This window comes from Diaporthe citri (genome assembly GCF_014595645.1).
Source record: "Diaporthe citri strain NFHF-8-4 chromosome Unknown scaffold_9, whole genome shotgun sequence".
Lineage (NCBI taxonomy): Eukaryota > Fungi > Ascomycota > Sordariomycetes > Diaporthales > Diaporthaceae > Diaporthe > Diaporthe citri.
Window position 1 is genome coordinate 1,488,256 of NW_025064854.1, and position 18,851 is coordinate 1,507,106.

Here is an 18,851-nt window from a genome sequence, read left to right on the forward strand (position 1 = left end):
CTCAAAAATAAACTTTCGCTACCACTTGACGCCCGCAGAGCCGCAAAGACTGTGCACCGACCATCCTACGCGAAACGACTACTGCGTACTGAGGGCGGCTCTCCTATGTCCACGATGGCCGAGACGACTGCTGAGAAGGAAACCCCAATGGTGACTCTCACCGTTGAGTTCTCGTGAGTTGTTGTTGCCTTGTCATTCGTTCTCCTTCAGTCGTCACAGAAACACCCTCCCACCAATCCACCAAGCAGTTCGTCCTCTGTGGGGGCCCACGGCAGAAGTCGTCAACTATAGCATTCTCGGAAAGACCATGCCACAATTGCATGCTGTTTTTTTTTTTTTTTCCAAGGCGGTGGAATGTAACCCCAAGGGTAACACCAACAAGACTGCTCGATCAGTGGCCACAGACCGCATGAGGTGGCACCTGAGCAGACACATGATCGATCGGGACGACTCAAGGCGGTCAGTCCCCTTGTGCTCCATTGGGCGACAGACCTGCTGCCGCAAACGACTGTGCGGTGTTTCTGCGCTCGTCGTTGTTGAGAGCTTCGCCATTCCCGTGAGAGAGGCACGCGGTGGCAAGACGGCGAACAGCAAATCTAGCACACAGAGAGAGAGAGAGACAGAGAGACAGAGAAAACAAAAATGGGGAAGGTCAAAAGTCATGTGCTGACTTTTCCTCAGGGGCGGCCTCGAGATGCTCTTCTCGGACCAACGGCAACACAAGCTCGTCATCCCCGCCCACGACAAGGACAGCAAGCCCGTCACCATCGCCTACCTCATCGACCACCTCTGCCAGCACGTCATGAAGGACAGCAGGAAAGAGCTCTTCGTCCTGGACAACCACATGTACGTGCTCCTCTTCCATCGTTGCCCCCTGTTCCCCGGTTTTTCAGCGGCCATGTCACTCGCTGGCTGGCCTGCCAGCCTGTGTGTCTTATTTCTTTTCCTCTCTTGTTCTCGCCACTGTACCCACAAGGCGTTCTTGATGCACCTACACCCTCCCTACAATGGACAAATCAAAGAAGGCCCGAAAGACTAACGCTCAAGCCTTTTCTGGCTCATCTCCCTCCAGCCGCCCGGGAATCCTTGTCCTGATCAACGACGCGGACTGGGAACTAGAGGGCGAGGAATCGTACGAGCTCCAGGGCGGTGACAACATCCTCTTCGTGTCGACTCTGCACGGTGGCTAGGGGGGCTAGGGCCAGGGAAGCAGCCCGCGCGCGCAAGCCCTCCCCGTGAGAGAGTGTGCGTATGTATGGATGTATGTGTGTGAGAGAGAAGCCCCGATGCGAGGGGACGGCTATCTCGGCCGCCGGGCTTGGGGGTTTGAGGAACGGTCACGAAGGCACGGCACGACGTAACGGACACTGTTCTTCCATCCTTTTCCTTTCTCGCTTCTCTCGTCAAGCAACAGCCAGGGACGCATGCTCGCTCGCTTGGGCGCAGGGGAGAGGAACTGTTCAGATGATTCCACACGCCCCCATCCCCCCACCCAAACTACCCGACCACCAGTACCCAAACATCGTCGTTCCCACTCTGCAGTTGCTCACTGGGCCATAGCGCCAGGTGGTGGCCCGCCCCAGCGATCATGCCTGCTCCGGAAGACGCTCCTCAGCTCCCCCAATGTTTTGTCTCGGCCGTTCGAGAAGGGCTGGAGACCGCCGAGCATACTGCGGACTCGCGCTCCTCGTCTCCTTCCATTATCTGACGCAGGGCGATGGGGCCAGTGGGGAGGGCCCCGATGCGGCTAAGGCTGAGGGGAGGTGTGTGAGGTGTGAGAGAGGGGGGTGCGTTCGTCATGACGGGGCCGTCGCCTCTCGTATCCTGGGCGGAAGGGGGGAGGGCCCACCCCAGGCCGCGTCTCAGAAGGTCCCCCGCACCCCAGGCCAGGTCCCCGAGAGACAGGGCAGGAGGCTCGAGAGCATTATTGGCCTGTCCATCATCATTACGCCGCCGGGGAGGGCACGGGAGGGGGTGGGGGTTGGGGGGGTGCAGGAGCGAAGGGAGGAAAATGTGGGTGTGGGATCTCTTGGGCTTCCCTCTCGCTGTTTTGTGGCTGTTTGGGGCCGGGAACCCGGGGGTTGGTCGTGTATGAATTTTTTGCTTGCATGCACATGCATGCAGGTCAGGCCACCGGGGGAGACCAGACCTGTTGGGCGGAGGTTACCGGCCGATTCTGAATCAAGTGAATTTCCCCGGATCGGCCAGCCAGCTCAGCCAGCCAGCTCAGTTCCAGCCCAGCCCAGCCCAGCCCAAACCTCCATCACCGTGCGCCGGGGTCGGTGTCGTGATGTTGCGGTCACGGACTGTGTGTGTGTGTGTGTGGTGTGTATATGTCTGTCTGTATGTATGTATGTGTATGTACGTGCTGGGGGGGGGGGGTTGACTGAGTGGGGCTGGGTACTGCTGCTGCTACCGCTGCTGCCCAAAACCCGCCCAAAGTACATACAGACACCCATACATACAGGGCAGGGCAGCATATTGTCTGTGGGCATTGCAGCTGCCGGGGCCTCCTTCAAATCTCGCGGCCTGGCCCGCCTGCTGCTCCGTGTGCCCACTCCCCCAGTTCGCTCCGAGATAGACGAGGTCTTTATTTTGGTGGCGGTTGTCTAATTCCCCGCGCAGATCCCGGCTTGTGGGTGTGTGGGTGTGTCCGGGCCCCCTGCCGGTGGGTATGTATGTATGTATGTAGGTATGTAGACCATGTATGTTGTTTTGTAGGTATTGTGTGCTCATGCACGGTGTGTATGTATGTATGTCTGACCTTCATGGTGGCGTTCTATTTTTGACCTCTGTCGTATTTGTTTTTTTCCCCGGCCAGGGGACTGACTGTCTGGACTCTGCCACTGTCACTGACACTGCTGCTGCCCCCTGCAGGCAAGCATCATGGTTTGATGCTCCTGGGGGAGGATATTATACTGCCCGCTCCGAGGGATTTGCAAACCTGCATGATATACATCCATACATACACAGACACACACACAGTCTACAGTACAGAGACACTCCGTAGACGCGGCGGTGAGACCTGCATGGTTTGTGTCTCCCTCCCCGTGGGCCACGACAACAGGCCGCCGCTGCGGCGGCGGACGAACTGCGTGTGTGTGTGCGCTGTCGTTTTCACCAGCGGTGCCGTCGCATTGCATGCGGCACTGCAGTTTGCTTTTCAGATCTTGCGTCTGGACAGTCTGTTTGTGTCTTCTCCTTGGCCTTTTCTTTTGTGTTCCTAGCGGCGGTGAAGGAGCTTCTCGAAGATCGGTTGCCCCCCTTCCCCTTCCCTCTCAATACATGTCAACATGGCAGCGTGCAAAACCTCCTTTTTTTTTTTTTTTTTTTTTTGATTGCCTCCTTATGGCCTGCAGGCGAGAGGTACATTGCGCAATGCAAGGTTCATGAGATTCGGCGGGCGAGAGAAACAGCATAGAGGCAGCAGACAGGCCTGGTCTGTTGACTTGACTGGGGCCCTGCGAACAAGTCTCATCTACCTCTTTCCTGAAGACTCGAGCGCAGTAACCTGCGTACTGCATTTCCCTGTGCGAGCCGAGCGGCGAATCCTGATTTGATCTGTTTCGCCCACCCCCTGGGCGACATCATATCACCTACCTGCCTTATCGTAAATCAATCTTGCAGACAGGCGTCTTTGCCGATCTGGTCACTTGTCCTCTCTCGAACGCCCGTGCTTCGTGGTACAAGTTATGCACGGCGATTCAAGTAAGTATAGTAAGTATCATGTCACCGCGCCCGTGTCGCCTGTGTTGTGCGAGCTGTCACATTCGTCGCTGTGGTTTCGCTGGGATCTTCGAGGTCGGTTGAGAGTCTATTGACAAACATACAGACCGCTGACTGACTGCCATCCCCGCCCGCCCCCCTACTCCTGGTATCCCTCCGATCACGGAAGATCTGTGTGGCACACACGCATGACTCCCAGGTGTGTGTGTGGGAGACAGAAAAAGCTTGCCCGGCGAGTCGCTGGGCAGGGCGGGGCTGGGGCTTTCTAGGCTGGCTGTCTTTACAACGGTGTGCCTTGCTTGTACGGTAATTGCATGTCAAAGCCACAGGATGGATGGGGAGGGGGCAAGGGCTGGGGACAGTGCAAGTGTGACAGAGATGGGAAGAGGTGGGTGGGTGTGGGTGCTTTGGGGGTGGTCAGAAACCGGCGGGAAAGGACAGGACAGGGAAATCCCCCAAGGTGTGTGTGCCCCAGGCGCCTGAATGGACAGGCGGCACGCACACAAACACTCACACACTCTCTTTCTCACTCCTCCTCGATCTATCGGGTCCTCCTGCACGGACGCAGCCGACGAGTCCCCCACACCTCGCGTATCTGAGATGGGAGATGTGGGCTGCTTGGGGGCCATGCAAAAGCTGTCAGTCCACGTACTTTTCCCAGATCTTGGGCTGGCTGTTTGCATGCCATGGGGGAGTGGCGGTCGAGGAGTGATTGCTTGCGCTCTGTGCTCCTCTTCTCTCTTCTCTTCATCCGGCGGTATTCCCGTGTTGCTGGTAGTGGGAGGGGAATAGAAGCGAGACATACGTCCTGGTGTAAGTAATAGTCCCTGTCGCAGCATCACTAGTGAGCGCTGGGCTGGGCTGAACCAGATTTGAATGATGGAGGTTGCGTGGTATGCCTCTAAAGTCCTGTGAGCCCGCTATGTGACCTTATTCGCTCCCAGGTTTTGCAAGAAATGGGAAAATATCAGTAATTAGTCGTGTCCAAAGGCGCGAGCACGGTATCCCAGGATGATATCTTGTAGAAATTCCGGACAATACGACTCTCATTGGATCGATTCTTTTCAGGCCCCCCTTACAGCATACATGCCGTTTCTGTGCCTCCGACGCTCTCCAGTATGCCGTCCCTGGCAGTGGCTTCACAAATCCAGGGCCAATAGTGCGATCCTGTCACTGTTGTTTCAATTGAGACGCCGAATGGTCAAGATCTGGCAGCAATTTTTCCTCAAAGAGTATGGGCTTGAGGTCCCTTCGTCAATTCTGATGACAAGATACATTACACAGTATTGACAACGCGGCCTCCGTCATCTTCCTGCCGCAGAGTGCTGGGAACACCCGACAATGCGGGCCTCTCTGGGTTTCCGTTCCTTCTCATAGTCAAGGGCAAACCGGCGCCATTTCCCATCCATGATCTTCCCCTTCTCCCCTTCGGTTTTTTTTTTTGTAGTCCCGTACGCTCCGTTTCCCCACTGTATGTGTTGTATATAGATGGTCCGAAGCAGTCGTGTCGTAATGATATTGGTATCGAGTCGCCAGAGTTGGTGGAAAATCAGGAACAGACATGAAATCCCAGATCAAAAACAAAGAAAGAGAAAAAGAGACAAAACCAAAAACAACAAAAAGGCTACAGTGCCTTGCTAGAGCGTACATGATGTGGATTCAAACGCAGGCTTCTCCTCAACGTGAGGGGAAGCGCTGTTGTACATGCTGTGTGTATGTGCGGAAGTGAGGGGTAAATAGGAGAAGATGCAGAAAAACAACAGCGGTTGCATAGAGAGATCATGTAGGCAGCCGCCCCAGAGCAGAAGGAAAATTGATCCCACGTGTACGCCGGCCTGGCCTAGTAGCCGGGGCTTGGTGTGAAATGCTCTCCTGCTTTTCCTTTGCCGAACTCACTTTTGATCTTGCCGTTCCAGATAACTCTTGTAAGTCATGTTTGAACGCCTAGCACCGGAATGTGCAATGCCTTTGTGTTGTGTGTCCGTTTTCCCCGTTCCGGTCCATCCTTTTGTCCGATTTGCCTTTTTGTTTTCTCTACACTCCCCTTGTCCGACGCCGTTGTTGCCGTTGTTGTTGAATTATCCCGGTGCGACTGCACTGTGCTCGCTCATATCCGTAAGTCCGTGTAACCGTCGTGTCCATGCACCTGTCTTGCCCCTCTCAGGAACTCCCCGTGAAATGCGATGTTGTAATTTTCAAGTTTGTTGGTAGCGGGCGCGTCTATTGGTATTGCGGTGCCCATCCCATGTTGTTCCCCATGGGCTGAGGCAGGGTATGATAGGATGGTGTCTGGGTGTGGTGCATCGATATAGGTGCGTAATGAGGAGCCTGCTGTTGTTGTTGCTGCTGCTGCTGCTGCTGAGCAGGTAGGGGAAGAGCATGGAACTGCGGTTGAGCTTGCTGTTGCGCAGGCAGTGGAAGACCGTGGAATGGTGGTTGGGCTTGCTGATGATGGTCGTAATATTGCGACCTACTGTGGCCGACATCGCCGACATGGATCGGCTCTGGACTCACGGGCGTCATCTGCTGGGTCGCCTCTCGCCTGGGTTTGATCCTGGTCCTGACCGCGTTCTGTTCGTGCTTCAACGTCTTCGTATCCTTGGGGCCTCGACCCTTGATGCCCTTGTTGCTGTTCTTGAAGATCACGCGATATTCTTGGAAAAGCTGGATCCAAGTGTCTTCAAGCTTGTCGTTCTCGTTCCAGTGTTCCATTTTGTACACCAGTTCTTCGAGCGTTGCTTTGTGGACTTTGCCGATGTGGTTCTACCCAAGACGCACCGACGGTTAGCACCACAGACCAAAAGGAGAAGATCTGGCAGAAGGAAAGGCTTCATCTTTGCTAGAGTCTGGTACGAACCTTCAAATTCCCTATTGTCGTGAAGTGCTTGCCGCAACGAGGGAAGTTACAGACGGATTTGTTCTTCTTCTCGTGGACGTTTACGATGTGCGGCTTGACATTTCCCCTCTGCTTGAACAACTTGCCACACACTCCACATGCAAACGGCTTCTCGTCCGTGTGGCAACGTTTGTGTGTCTGCCAGGCACTGTCAGATATTTATTCTGCGGATCTGGACCCTCGGGACTATTGTCCCAGTCCCGGGGGTAGCAGGGGCACCTACTTGGAGATTCCCGGCCTGTGAGACCCATATACCGCAAATGTCACATTGCTGTTGATTATCAGTTAGTCCTGAAGTGCTTGGGGAAGCTGACGGCGGATGTCTTGCTCACGTGTGTCTTGATTCCTTTGTGTGTGTCCTGGTGAGTCTTGAAGGGAGCCTTCTGAGCGAAACTCCGATTGCAGCCTGCATAATCGCACTTGTATTTCTTGAGTGGCGCCTTGGTCCCAGGTTCCTAGCGAGTTCACGGTGAGCACATAATCTTGAACTGTCAGTTGTAACAGGATGACCTCGTACCTCTTTCACTGCCAGACTCGTGATGGCAGGGTTGGCATCGGGCTGCTGGGGCTGCTGGTCATTCGAGTCCTCCAATTTCAGGGTTTTCGGGATTAATCGCAGGAGGAAATCGAATTTCTCCTTTGATTCGTATTGTAGGGATCCATCCTCCTTCTTGAAAGGTTCGATGGTCTTTGGCGTCCTTGGGGCGGTGACGTCCTCTGTCTTCACCACGGTCACTGGCTTCGTAGAGGACCTCCGGCTTGTGTCTCTGGAGGTGTACGACGCCTGGCCGTCCCTGGAGTAGATTGAATGGCTGTCTGAGTCCAGTGGTGGTGTCGGTGGTGCCATGGGTCGGTGCGCGAATCGGTCGGGGTGTTGCTGGAATGGAGAGGTCAGCGACGGCGACGGCTGGCTGTAAGAGCCGTAGTCGCCGAACTGGGAGTGGCCGGGATAGTTTGAAGCCGACATTGGCGTCACCGGGCTGTCTCCGTACGAGTTTCCCATGACGTACTGGGGAGCCATGACGGGCCGTTGGAGCGGTGCCGAGGACGGCATCGACCTTGTGTCGTAGCCCACCATGTCGTTCATCATCACGTAGTCTGAGCCGGCCTGGTGTTGAGGCCAGCGGTCCCAGCTGTGGGAGGCAGGGTGCTGCTGGTATGGCGCCATTGTTGTTCAGATGTCAGGTCCTGCTTGATGGGGCAGAAACCTTGCCGCGGGCTGACAGAAACAGTCTCAGCTGTCCGGGCCGGCCTTTGGCTGGCGAGACAGCGTAGTCAATGCCGTGTATTCTGTTGACTCGGTCGCGTCTTTCAAGGAGGCAGTTGGAGGGCAAGGAGAGGGCGTGGAGGCAAAAGTGTGGGCCAAGTGTGAGTGTGTTTGTCCGTAGGTGAGGATGAAGATGTAGTTGTCGATGCTGAGTTGGCAGGACAGTTGTTGGCAGGCGGCGTGATGGGCAGTAGGGACCGTGGTATATTGTCCTGTTGTGGGCAGAAGAAGAAACACGCACGGGAGGCTTGGTGATGCCTGGGAGGGGCCGAGGAGGAGAAAGAAGCTATTTCATATAGTCCGGGTGGAACAGAGGGTGGATGGGTGTGTGATGTGCAGCCGGGGTGCGGCACTGCGGGACAGTCAGATCTGGGATATCCGGTCGATGGTAATTGCCATGGGCACTTCGGAGATCTCTGCTCGTGCAGGAGATTGGGAAGTCTGTCACATACATAGTCTACTTAGATACATGCATCCAGACATACATGATGATATATGGGCTCCCCACAGGGCCCTGGACGATGGGACACTGGGACCGGGGTCGAGTACCTTGCACACTTGGGCAAAAGTCCACCACCCGGGCCCCTACCCTGGAACACACCCCCTCCCCCCATGCTCTCTGCTACCAAGACACAGACACACACAAGTACAAACACACACCCGTACATAGACAGGGGAGAGGCTTGGGTAGGATGTATGTACCATTGTACCGTGGTACGCCGGAGGGTACCTTCAAGCACAGCAGACGCAGCAGCAGCAGACGCACACGCACACATCACATAGACAAGCCATGCCGTATTATGGCGAGGATAGCCAACCCCACTGCAGCTGGTTCCTCTGCCGCTGGGCAGCTCAGGCAGGCGTGTCGTTGGGCAGGGATAGTTTCAACTAGGCGGCGATGTGGTGTGAAGGCTGACCGGGATGTGGCCCCGATGGAGCTGAGGGTAAGGCTTCGGCAGACAGGCTGGCTGTGCTCAGAGCTCAGAGCACAGGGGCACAGAGCACCTCGCGAGGGTGCATGATCTAGCCTGGGTAGCTGCGAGATTTCCCTGCCTAGCCGTCCTTCGATGACCGAGCATGGGGGGCTCCCCCATGGAGCATCGACGACAGACATGTGCTGATGACGAATGAGAGACTGTGGATGAGGAAGGTGAGAACGGGAGAGCGTGCCACGAGCCTCTGGGTTGGAATGGAAGCCTCTGTTCGGCCGTCCTGACTCCGCCCAGGCGAGGCAAGACCTGACCCGAGTCGGGGACTGAGACAGAGAGACACTGCTGTCGTCATGGGCCAGCAGAAGTCGACCGTACAGGAATAAAGCAGACAGACAGCTGGCTGGCTACTTGGCTGGCTGGCTGGGAGACTGGCTGGGAGACTGGCTGGGAGACTGGCTGGTCGATGTAGGTACATTGCAGTACCGCCAGACAGACGAGACCAGGGAAAAGGCAATTGCCCTGATCGTGGCAACCGTCAAGGTTCGAGTTGGCAGGCGCTGTCAAACGGTCAGACAGGCAGTGTGATAGCTGTCAAAAAGGAAGACGGGAGGACAGGAGACAGGGGCAGGCGCGCAGGCTTTGGCGTTGTGGTGGTGGTGGAAATGCCCTCACTCAGTCCAACGACACTGAGAACGACGTCGAAAAAAAGGTGTGGCAGCCGCTTGGGTTCGGCGACAAGGGTCTTTCGGAGGCGCTAAAACGCCTTAAAGTGGAGGGCACTCGACCAGACTGCAGATGCTTGCGAAGTGCGGGTGCCACAGTCGCGATGTCTCGACCGCGGCTCCACGCGCAACTGGGGTTCCTTGCCCTTGGTGTTTTTTCACGCCTGCCCTCTCTGCAGCCTCTGCAGCCTCTCTGCCCTCTGGGGCCTCTGGGGCCTCTGGAGCCTCTGGGGCGCCCCGCTATGCCCACACCCCCTCCCTCCCTCCTTCCTTACCTCTCACATTCACACTCACCCTCGCCCCTCACCCTCACATCCGCTCCTCAACCTTGATCTGGATTGATCGAGGTCACCCGTCAGTTCAAGGAAGCGCCTCGACTACGGCACGCAGTACTATCTACGGTAGGCTAGACCACATGCGTCTTCTCACAACTGTACTGTACTGTACGTAACCCCATCTCCGTGCCTAGGTACGCAGCAAGGAAGCCAGCCTGCCCAATGGGCTACATGCAAGGTCTACTACATACAGTACCGTGTACAGTACAAGGCCCCTCGCCGCGGGATGTGATTGCGGCATCTGCGACTGGGGACTCTAAAATTGCTTGCATTAGGCCCTCGACAGGGCCCTCGTTGAGCGAGGCTGGCATCATCACATCGCAGCGTACCAAGTAGCGCAGCGCGGCGCATAGCATCGTGTCGCATCGCATCGCACCGCACATCGCATCATAGCATGGACAGATTGTCTTGTGCGCCGGGCCGGTGTCTCTATCATCCTCGATCACCAGCAGGAGGCGGAGATGGCCAACCAAGAACACCCACCAACCCCCAAGCCAAACCGTTTCACGACGCTGCAGCGCAGAGTATCACCACATACTCCCGGCTCGACTGACAGCAAGCCACAGGAAGCCTCTGTTGCTCCCGCCTGGCGGTCCACGTCGCACAACACATCTCACGACACCTCAACGTCCCTCCAGCTAGCCGCTCCGGGCCCGCACGGCGCTCGAACGGGCTCGGGCGTACAGCGTCTAGAGCTGCATGTCTCTCTGCTGGCGCGCCTCTGGCCTCTGGAAGAACACCGGGAATATCCTCCGGTCCATGCTCGTTTCCACAAATGGACTTGACCTTTGGCCACGTACTAGAACCATCTTGACGTTTGAGGCTGAGTCGGGCATTCGTATTATGCTGGTCAAATTAAGCAAGGGATGAGTAGTCCCCGAGCCTGACCTGGCGCCAGGGCCTTGCGCGCCTCCTGTGACGACAAGGCCAGGCCCGTTGGAGCTGGCCTGGTCTTTCTCCTCCCTCTCGCAAGTCCGCCCGCGTACAGCAGCAGAGACTGCGCACTGAAGACGCAGAAGTCTCAGCCTGTCGGAGGAATAATCTTCATACTGCTGGTCTTGTTTTCGGTGGATTGTTTTGGTCTTTCCCCGGAACGCACACCACGTATCGACTCTCACTTACTCGATGCGGCCAGCACATGCTGGTGAGGACCACGCCTACGGATCGAGTCTCTTGTGTATCATGATACGTATCATGCTAATGTGCTCTCGCCTTTGCATGGTACTCTAGGGCTCATCGTCGTTGCGACAGTTACTCGTCAGTCACCCGTCAGACAGACATCTTGCATCGCGGCAAGCACAAGTTCGTTCCGGAATGCCCGATGCGCATACATCATCCGTCATTACTCCTCAAACAGCTGCTGTGGTTCTCGAAATCTGTCGTCGGGCCCCTGACCGGCTTCCTCCACGCGCTCTGGGCTGCGGCATCATCTTGTGGCACACACGTGCATCCACCGGGTCCTTCTTCACTTCCCCGCCGCATTCCAGATCTCCACCCGGGTGACCTGTCAACTTTTCAACAGCATTCGCTTGATACGCGAACTTCTGGGCGCATCATGTACATGTAGCCCGGGTTGCAACAGGCTGGCCCCGTAACTCACCCCTGAAAAACACCTTGCCCTGTTCCCCCGGCTCGGACGCAGTCGACTGTGTTCCGGTCCACACCACACACAGGCACAGACACACACACTGTGGACAAGATGCAGGGAGCAACTTCAACTATGGCGTCCAATTTTGGTTTACGCGCGATGCCAGGAAAAAAAAGAGCCTACGCGACAAACGGCTGCAGCAGACGGCTCTCCGAGCAACCATTATTAGAGGGTTCGCAGTCAGAAGTCCTAGGCGCATTGCATCCGCAATGCTGGTGCCGCCAGGGTCACTGCGTCGCCATGCGAACGCAGAAAAAGGAGCAGCAAAGACACGCAGCAATAGGCATAGTCTTTGCAATGCTCGCATGAGTGACTGGCCAGGTTCCGGCTCAGCCCTTCCGCCGCCCGGCCGCCTGTGTGGTTGGTCGCTGGCCCTGCTTATCATAACTGTCTCAAGCAGATTCTGCCACGCTCGTACCGCATCTGCATCTCTCCAATCCGTGCTCAAGCCAGCTCTGCGGAAGAGAAAATCAGTCAATAGATTGTTTCGATCTTACTTCCTGGTCACACGGCTGCGAAGCGCGATCAACGAGGCACAAACCCGAGACACTGAACAGTCTTCGTGTCGGTTTCACCGCGTTAGGCATCAGACTTGCCCAAGACGACAGAAATATGACTCGAACGCTTCAACTAGACTCAAATCTGCCTTGATTCTCTCTGCATCTATGACTTTGATAGGGCCATGCAGGCGTGGGCGCGAGCGCGCGCACACACGCACACACACATACTTAGTCAACCCAACATACTCATGACCAGCACACGTGCAACATAATTTTTGCTCTTCGAGCAACTGCGGATCAAAATTCTGCCAATTTCCCTGTCAGTACATCGAATTTTACGCCTGATTGAGAAATTGAGCCTGCCACGAAGGAATTGCGACCTGTGCCGCCGTGATGTGATGTGATTCAGAGTGGTGGTCCCCTGTTGTTACCAGCAGACGCCCAGGGGTGAGACTCGGCATTTCCTAGGCGGCCGCTGGCTACGGCACGCTCTGGATCTGGTGGTGGGATGCGCCCGACCGTGCTTCCCAGCAGGGCCTAGCTTTCCAATCCGGCGCCTTGCAACCTTGTTTGCGCTCATTCCCGGTGTTCTGGAATATCGGACGATCTGATCGGGAAGGCCCCATTTCATTGGATGCTCTGCAGCGGAATGAACAGGGACAAGCCTCTGGGGCACCCAACTGGGCCTGTCAGCCCTCTCACCCCTCTGGCTCTTGTGGCGCCTCCGACTATTACCGCATACTCGCATACTCGCAGCCCCGACACCCAGTGCTGGGTTCCACCCACCCGCCAAACGGCGGTTGACCAGCATCGACGGCGCCGTTGTTGCATGGACAAGGCGCCGCCGCCCTGAGCAACGTCACTCACCGAAATCCTCCGCGCCGAAGCACACGCACACGTGGTTGTGTTGATCAAGGTCTCGCCCTGTTAAGGGCCTCTCTACGCCACGGGGCAGCCTCCACGTCCGCAAGGAGCCAGTGCCCGTACGGCTGTGACTGCGTCCTTGATATCGATAAAGGACTTGTTCTCCTGGAGCTATCATCCCAGCACCTGCGTCACGAGAATCAAAGCAATGACTAAACGACTGGAAAACACCGCGTGGGGGCCCAGAACCCTTCCCGTGACGAGTGCCAACTGAAACGAGGGGAGCAGCAGCTCGACCGATGACACTCCTGTACTGCGTAGCATCTTTGGAGCGCGTGCAGGACTGAAGGGATGCACTATATCAATCTGCACAATGCATTATTCTTGTCCATGCAGCATGCTTTGTCCCGATCTGCCGAGATGCTCGGAATGCATTGAGCCCCAAAAGCACGGTGCTATCGGCTGAGAAACGACGTATCGGCCGAGGCGTCTCGCCATGAGGAAAGCCATCTATCTATCTGGCCTCGGATAGATTGGAATGGAAGCTTGGGGGCACGCGATCGTTTTGTTCTCTGCAGCTCCGGATCGGGGCAGGTGGGTGTTAGTTGTGCTTCTTTCCGTCGGCAGACGGGCTGTTTCTCGTACTGTCCTTGCTGAAGAGCAACTCACGGCGGTTCCCGCCACGACCCGTCCCGCTGAGCCCGCTTCGCCTTGCCTTGCATCGTTCAAGGTTTCATTTCTCCATCAGGGTTGCTCTGTGCTCGGGCGCCCGAAGGCTGGCGCCAACAGCGGGAAGACGGGAACTTGTCAGGTCCTCGAGGAGCACAGACGTTCAGCGCCTCCCTTCGTCACACAGCAACGACTCAGAGAGGCTTGGAATTGCAGGGTCACATGAGAAGTTCATCATGCCGTTGACCCTTAATTGTCGTTGCACGCAAGCCTCCGACCTCACGAACCGTGTGCAACTGGAACGCCACCCAGTGTGACCGATTGGACTGGGCCTAAAATGCTGCGGTCAGCGGAGCGAATATGCGTGAATGCATAACGACAGGTCGAACACGACCAGTCGACCTCAGGTCGATTGAGCGTGATCCCGGGGCAGCACAGGTGTTTGAAGCATCGGGCAGCGGACATCGATCATTGATCAAATTGTAAACATCTTGCACCGGTGGGTCAGGCTCAGTCCCACTGCAGCGCTAATCTCGCTCGCGATCCCAACCAAACTTTGACAAGCTCCTGTCACTTCTCACTTCCCCCCTGGGTTGTGGGCGACCTGTGCCTGAGCGGGACCCACAATCCGGCACAGCTTTCAGATGCATCAGTTCTCAAGTCCGGGTGGTGCAGGCATGATCTGGCTTTCCCACCGCACTTTGCCAAGAGGTACGCAGTACGGTACTGTGTATACTCGGTGGAGGATGCAGGCTGTCGATTGCTGTCCCCCAAGCAGACAGGTCGGCGATCGAAGCACGCGGCCATTTTCAACGTACGATTTCCTGCGGCTCTTTTCCACAAAGAGCTGGTCTGTCTTCCCCCGGCAGTCTCCCCCTGGCCCGTCCTGACGCTAATAGGGGAGCAGCTGGGGCATTTCTGACACCCGTCAGGCCTCATGGCTGACGTGAGGGTTGCCTCGTATTGGCATCCAAGAAAATGGCTGTGGAGGGACACTGTCAATGAAGCACACCGACAGTGATGTGGCTTTCCAGAGACTGGCCTCTGCAACCAACTGAGCAATATCTCCGGCAGCCTCAGAGTCTTGGCCAGGGCCACCTGAGCCAGCCAGAAGATGCAAGTCACCGACAAGGGCTCGTGCCCACGGGTAGATCACCTCGTTCCGACATGTCGCCGAACACAAAAAAACAGGGTGCCTAGCTGACGATGACGGAGCCAAACTATGGCAGACGCCCCTTGCAGAGAGAATCAGATTAGCGAGATCTCAACCGGTGAGATGCCAACCTGGATAGGAAGAACCGGCTGAGCGGAATGACAGTCCGGCCTGCAGCTGCATGCTTCGCTCCCGAGAAACCCCTGGACCGGCTGCGTCGATCTAACGGGCATTGCGACCCCTTTTCAGCAGGCCAAAGGATCACAACTCGCAAGGGCATGGAGGGCGCGAAACTGACGGGTCAAACTTGCAGCCTGCGCCCTGATGGGGATTGCGATTCCACCACCCCACCGCCAAAGCAGCCATCTGCATGACTGCTGCAGTACCGACTTTCGGTGTGTACGAATCCATCGCGACGATTGCCCTCTGCCATACACAAGCTGAGATCCTACTCGCTCAAGCTGGTCCTTACCACGCACCTCAGCTGCCCCGGCGCCGTCTAGTCTGTCAGCGGAAGGTCCCACCATCCGACCATCACCAGCCGGCCCAAGTCCCTCCGGGCCCCCGCAAAACGAATTGCCGCCGTGCCACGTCAACCGCGGATGTTCCCGGCTCTAGGAGCCCTTGGGGCAGGTGTGACGCTGGCACACCATCTCATCTCCGTGTGCTGTAGGTGTTCCTACCTACTGATGCTGTGGCGAACCTCCTAGGCGGTGTCGAAGGCGCGATCGCCTCGCTACCACACATGCGATGACACATGCATGAGCTTCGCTCATGGGAGGGGGAGGGGGCCGGGCCGTTTCCGCGCGTGCCGCTCACTTACTGCCGTCGTCGAGATGCGGCAAAAGGAGAGAGGTATGCTCGAGATAAGCAGGGTTTCAAGGCGCATGCGGCCAGGTTGGTGCGCTTCTGCACGCAATGGGGCGGTTGGGACACTACCGCAAATAGACATGCACCGTGGTGCGTGGGTTCGTCGTGGCGGCGCTCGACAAGCGTCGGGGCAGGACCGAGATCTGGATGTTATGGGCGCGCGAGATCCAGCGCTGAGAAGTGCCGCCCCTGCCGACGTGTCGAAAGTGACAGGCGGTGTAGGCGTCATTGACATCCGCCAGGTCGATGTGTCGATTGCAGCTGGCCGGCCGCCTTGATTTGTCTCGAACTCAAACGACGGACCCCCCACGAGGCCAGGCTCCGGGCCCTGCGTTTCCGATGAGTATCGGACCTCTCGCGATTGGGGGACGGAGGCGCTGCGTGCTTCTGCCCGCAATGGTGTCGTCGCCGAGCGGGCAGAGTTCCTGAACTCCTGGGATCCTTAGGCCGTTGTGTGTGCGACATGCAGTAGGCCTACGTCGTCGTCGGGGCACAGGCCGTCGTCGTCGTCGGGACATAGGCCGTGACCAGATCACTACGGTTTGCCGTTCAGGATGCATGTAGGCTTACGGCCCGCCTCGGGCTGAGTGTCCGGCTTCCTCCACGGGTGTATGCGAATCCAATCTACAGGCGGGCTTTATTCTTCTTGTTACACAGAGAGACCATGTGCGTTGAAGCGGCTCGGCTCATCCTCACAGCTCACGGTACCGGGCGATCACACAGCCCTACGACGCTCTTTGTGCCGTACTTGGCGCATGTTGCATGGGTTTCGCTCTGTGCCTTCCTTGCGCAGAGATGCCGCAGGCACATTCTGCGGTCCGTTTCCTTTGGCTGGATCTGGGGACTGTCTACGGGGTTGTTATCATCGAGCGCTGTGGCAGTGTCTCGCTTCGAGGATTTCTTGGCTCGGTTCTGCTTTCCGCATCTCAATATCAATGGTTTTCTTGGTGAAGACTCGCGGCACGATGTAGGACGGCCATCTCATTGGAGCGTGCGTGTCTGGGTAAAGACTCAAGATTCCTGTGTTGGGTCCTACTGCTGAATGGCTTCTCAAATGTGAATGGGTATGCAAAAATAGCCTGTATTCTTGAAAGAGACCCCTTCGCCCGTCGCCGGCCGGCCGGCCCCATTCTTTTGTTTCCTATAAGCCGTGAGGCTCCGGTACCGAACGTCTCGGGGACATTGTTGAGTCATGGCATCAGTAACGCAGGCGAACCAATAATTTGAGCCCTCCGGCCGGGTAAACGCTTGTTTGAGGTAATAGCGTGTAACACTGTCGACCAGTGTGGGCTTCAGGGTACAAGCGCCCACGATCTAGGTGTTACTCGATATTATCGAGGGCAGTCTTGAGCGTTGGGTTGATCTCCCTCGGTGGAGGCCACCGACATGAGCAAAGGCCTCCACGCCGAGTCAGATGCAATCAATAATCAAACACATCAGTGGGGATTGCTATTTTTAATCTGGTCAAGTATAGGCCGAGATGGGGTTTTCATCCCACCTGACCCCCATCCTCGGCTGTTTAATGTGGGAGGAGAATATTTATTTTGACGCATGTGATACTCTCGTGTTCGTACTCCAGCTCTCTAAGTTGGTGTCGGGGATCTGGGGGGGGGGGGGGGGGCGAGACGGGCGCCGGCGCATGTCGCGCCTGTCAGCTCGGAATATATAGGAAGTGAGCGAGTGATCATGTCAGGACGGCCGTGCCATAATGACCGCTCGCGTGCTCTGGTCCAGCCATGCCTCGCCGTCGGTGCTGTCCCGTTTTCAGAGAGGCCGGCCGCGAATCTAGATGTGCTGAATCCATTTGTTAATTTTTTCTCGAGAACTTTAAATATGTCATTCAGATTACTCCTTGACTAGATCCTGGGGTCTGTCGTCTACGGAACTTACGAGTATGAATAGCTAAAGATAGGTTTCAGTGGCTTGGAATTTCAGTGACCGAAGGCTACTGATGAGATAAGACTGGAAACGATTTCACGACGACCATCTGGATCGCTCGTCTTTTTTATTCGTCAAGTAGCTAGCGAGGAGCAGCAATAGTGACAACGTTCTTCTGAGTGTTTTTGGTAGATATGAGCCAGGGTTTGGATCTGAGTATCTAGATGCTATACTTGCCTCGTCTTTGCTTGTTGAGTAGAATGTGCTCCAATTAAACCTGCTGTATACATCTGAGATAATTCATATTCAAAGGCTGAGCTTTAAAGCATCAGAAAGTAATTAGGTTCGTTGAGGCAGTAGATAATAGTGATCACGTCAGAAGCTGGAACATAATGTAGTACCAGACTATTCATGTGTAACCACAAGAGAGAAAAGAGTCTATACACGTTTGTAAACTTTACTGTCTTCCACGTCAGCATGTGAGACTGTAGCTATAAGTGATTTGCATCATATACCACCAAATGCTTGATTTAACCGATCCATCTATGCGATGATCAACCAGGTGTCAAGAAGCACCAATTCAGCACAACACCACACATGTTGCTGATGGTTAGTTCTGTTCAGCTCTCGACATGGATATCCACGGTTGTATTTCCCCGCTTCCAAGTGCTGATGGCAGTTGCAACAAACCTCAAAGCCTTGTATAACACAATGGCCACCTCAATAGCTCCCCCCCCCCTCTTGCAATTTCTATTGGGCCGCTGACATCACCATTCTGCCTAGAAGGCGTTAGAGCAACTGCACGAGAAGACACATTGGCTTATCACCGGCGTCAGCTCTCAGAAGGGCTGAAATTAGTGAGCATTAAACCCCTGCCAAGCGGAGAACACCAGCGCTGAACGGGATGTGCGTACGGCTGATTTGGATTTTCCTTATCTACTACGGCGCATACTCGTCACTTTCTGGGTTTCCACATTGCACACGCAGCTCTCTTCGCGAATTTTCATTACATGGAAGAGTAGCTATCTTAAATTACGTTGACAGGCGGGTTGCTAGGGAACTCGACACGCTGGACAAGATGCTGGGGATGTCACTCCTCCTCCGCCACAGCCATGGGCGATGCAGAGTGGTACCTGCAGGCAGGACCTTCCCACTACCAGTTGGGGAGGTGGGCGGCCCTGTGTACAATGACTTGGTAATTCTGTAAGCTTGTCGTGCTCGATATACTACCTGGTCTTCCAACAGGCACACCTTGGATAACTTTGCTGAAACATTTATGTACAGCGTCGTGCAGCATGACGACGAGCAGGCTGTGAGAGCGGTCGAGAACCAATTTGAGGGGAAGGGATTCCCTCGCAAGATGACCTGGGATGTCGGTCAGACTGGTGTGT

General features: G+C 55.9%; 3 protein-coding genes across 3 annotated transcripts; 2 read left to right on the top strand and 1 right to left on the bottom strand.

The window, feature by feature from the left end:
• Positions 1-433: 433 nt before the first annotated feature.
• Positions 434-1,190, top strand: INS49_015540 (uncharacterized protein; the record flags this gene model as incomplete). Its single annotated transcript, XM_043176219.1, has 3 exons — positions 434-459; positions 682-846; positions 1,073-1,190. 3 exons carry the CDS (start codon positions 434-436, stop codon positions 1,188-1,190), a joined length of 309 nt encoding a protein of 102 aa, XP_043019674.1.
• Positions 1,191-5,946: 4,756 nt separating this feature from the next.
• Positions 5,947-7,790, bottom strand: INS49_015541 (uncharacterized protein; the record flags this gene model as incomplete). Its single annotated transcript, XM_043176220.1, has 5 exons — positions 5,947-6,489; positions 6,584-6,760; positions 6,846-6,893; positions 6,955-7,077; positions 7,140-7,790. The coding sequence occupies 5 exons, from the start codon at positions 7,788-7,790 to the stop codon at positions 5,947-5,949; spliced, it is 1,542 nt and encodes a 513-aa protein (XP_043019675.1).
• A 2,549-nt stretch (positions 7,791-10,339) lies between these two features.
• Positions 10,340-10,663, top strand: INS49_015542 (uncharacterized protein; the record flags this gene model as incomplete). Its single annotated transcript, XM_043176221.1, has 1 exon — positions 10,340-10,663. The coding sequence occupies one exon, from the start codon at positions 10,340-10,342 to the stop codon at positions 10,661-10,663; it is 324 nt and encodes a 107-aa protein (XP_043019676.1).
• Between the last annotated feature and the right edge of the window lie 8,188 nt (positions 10,664-18,851).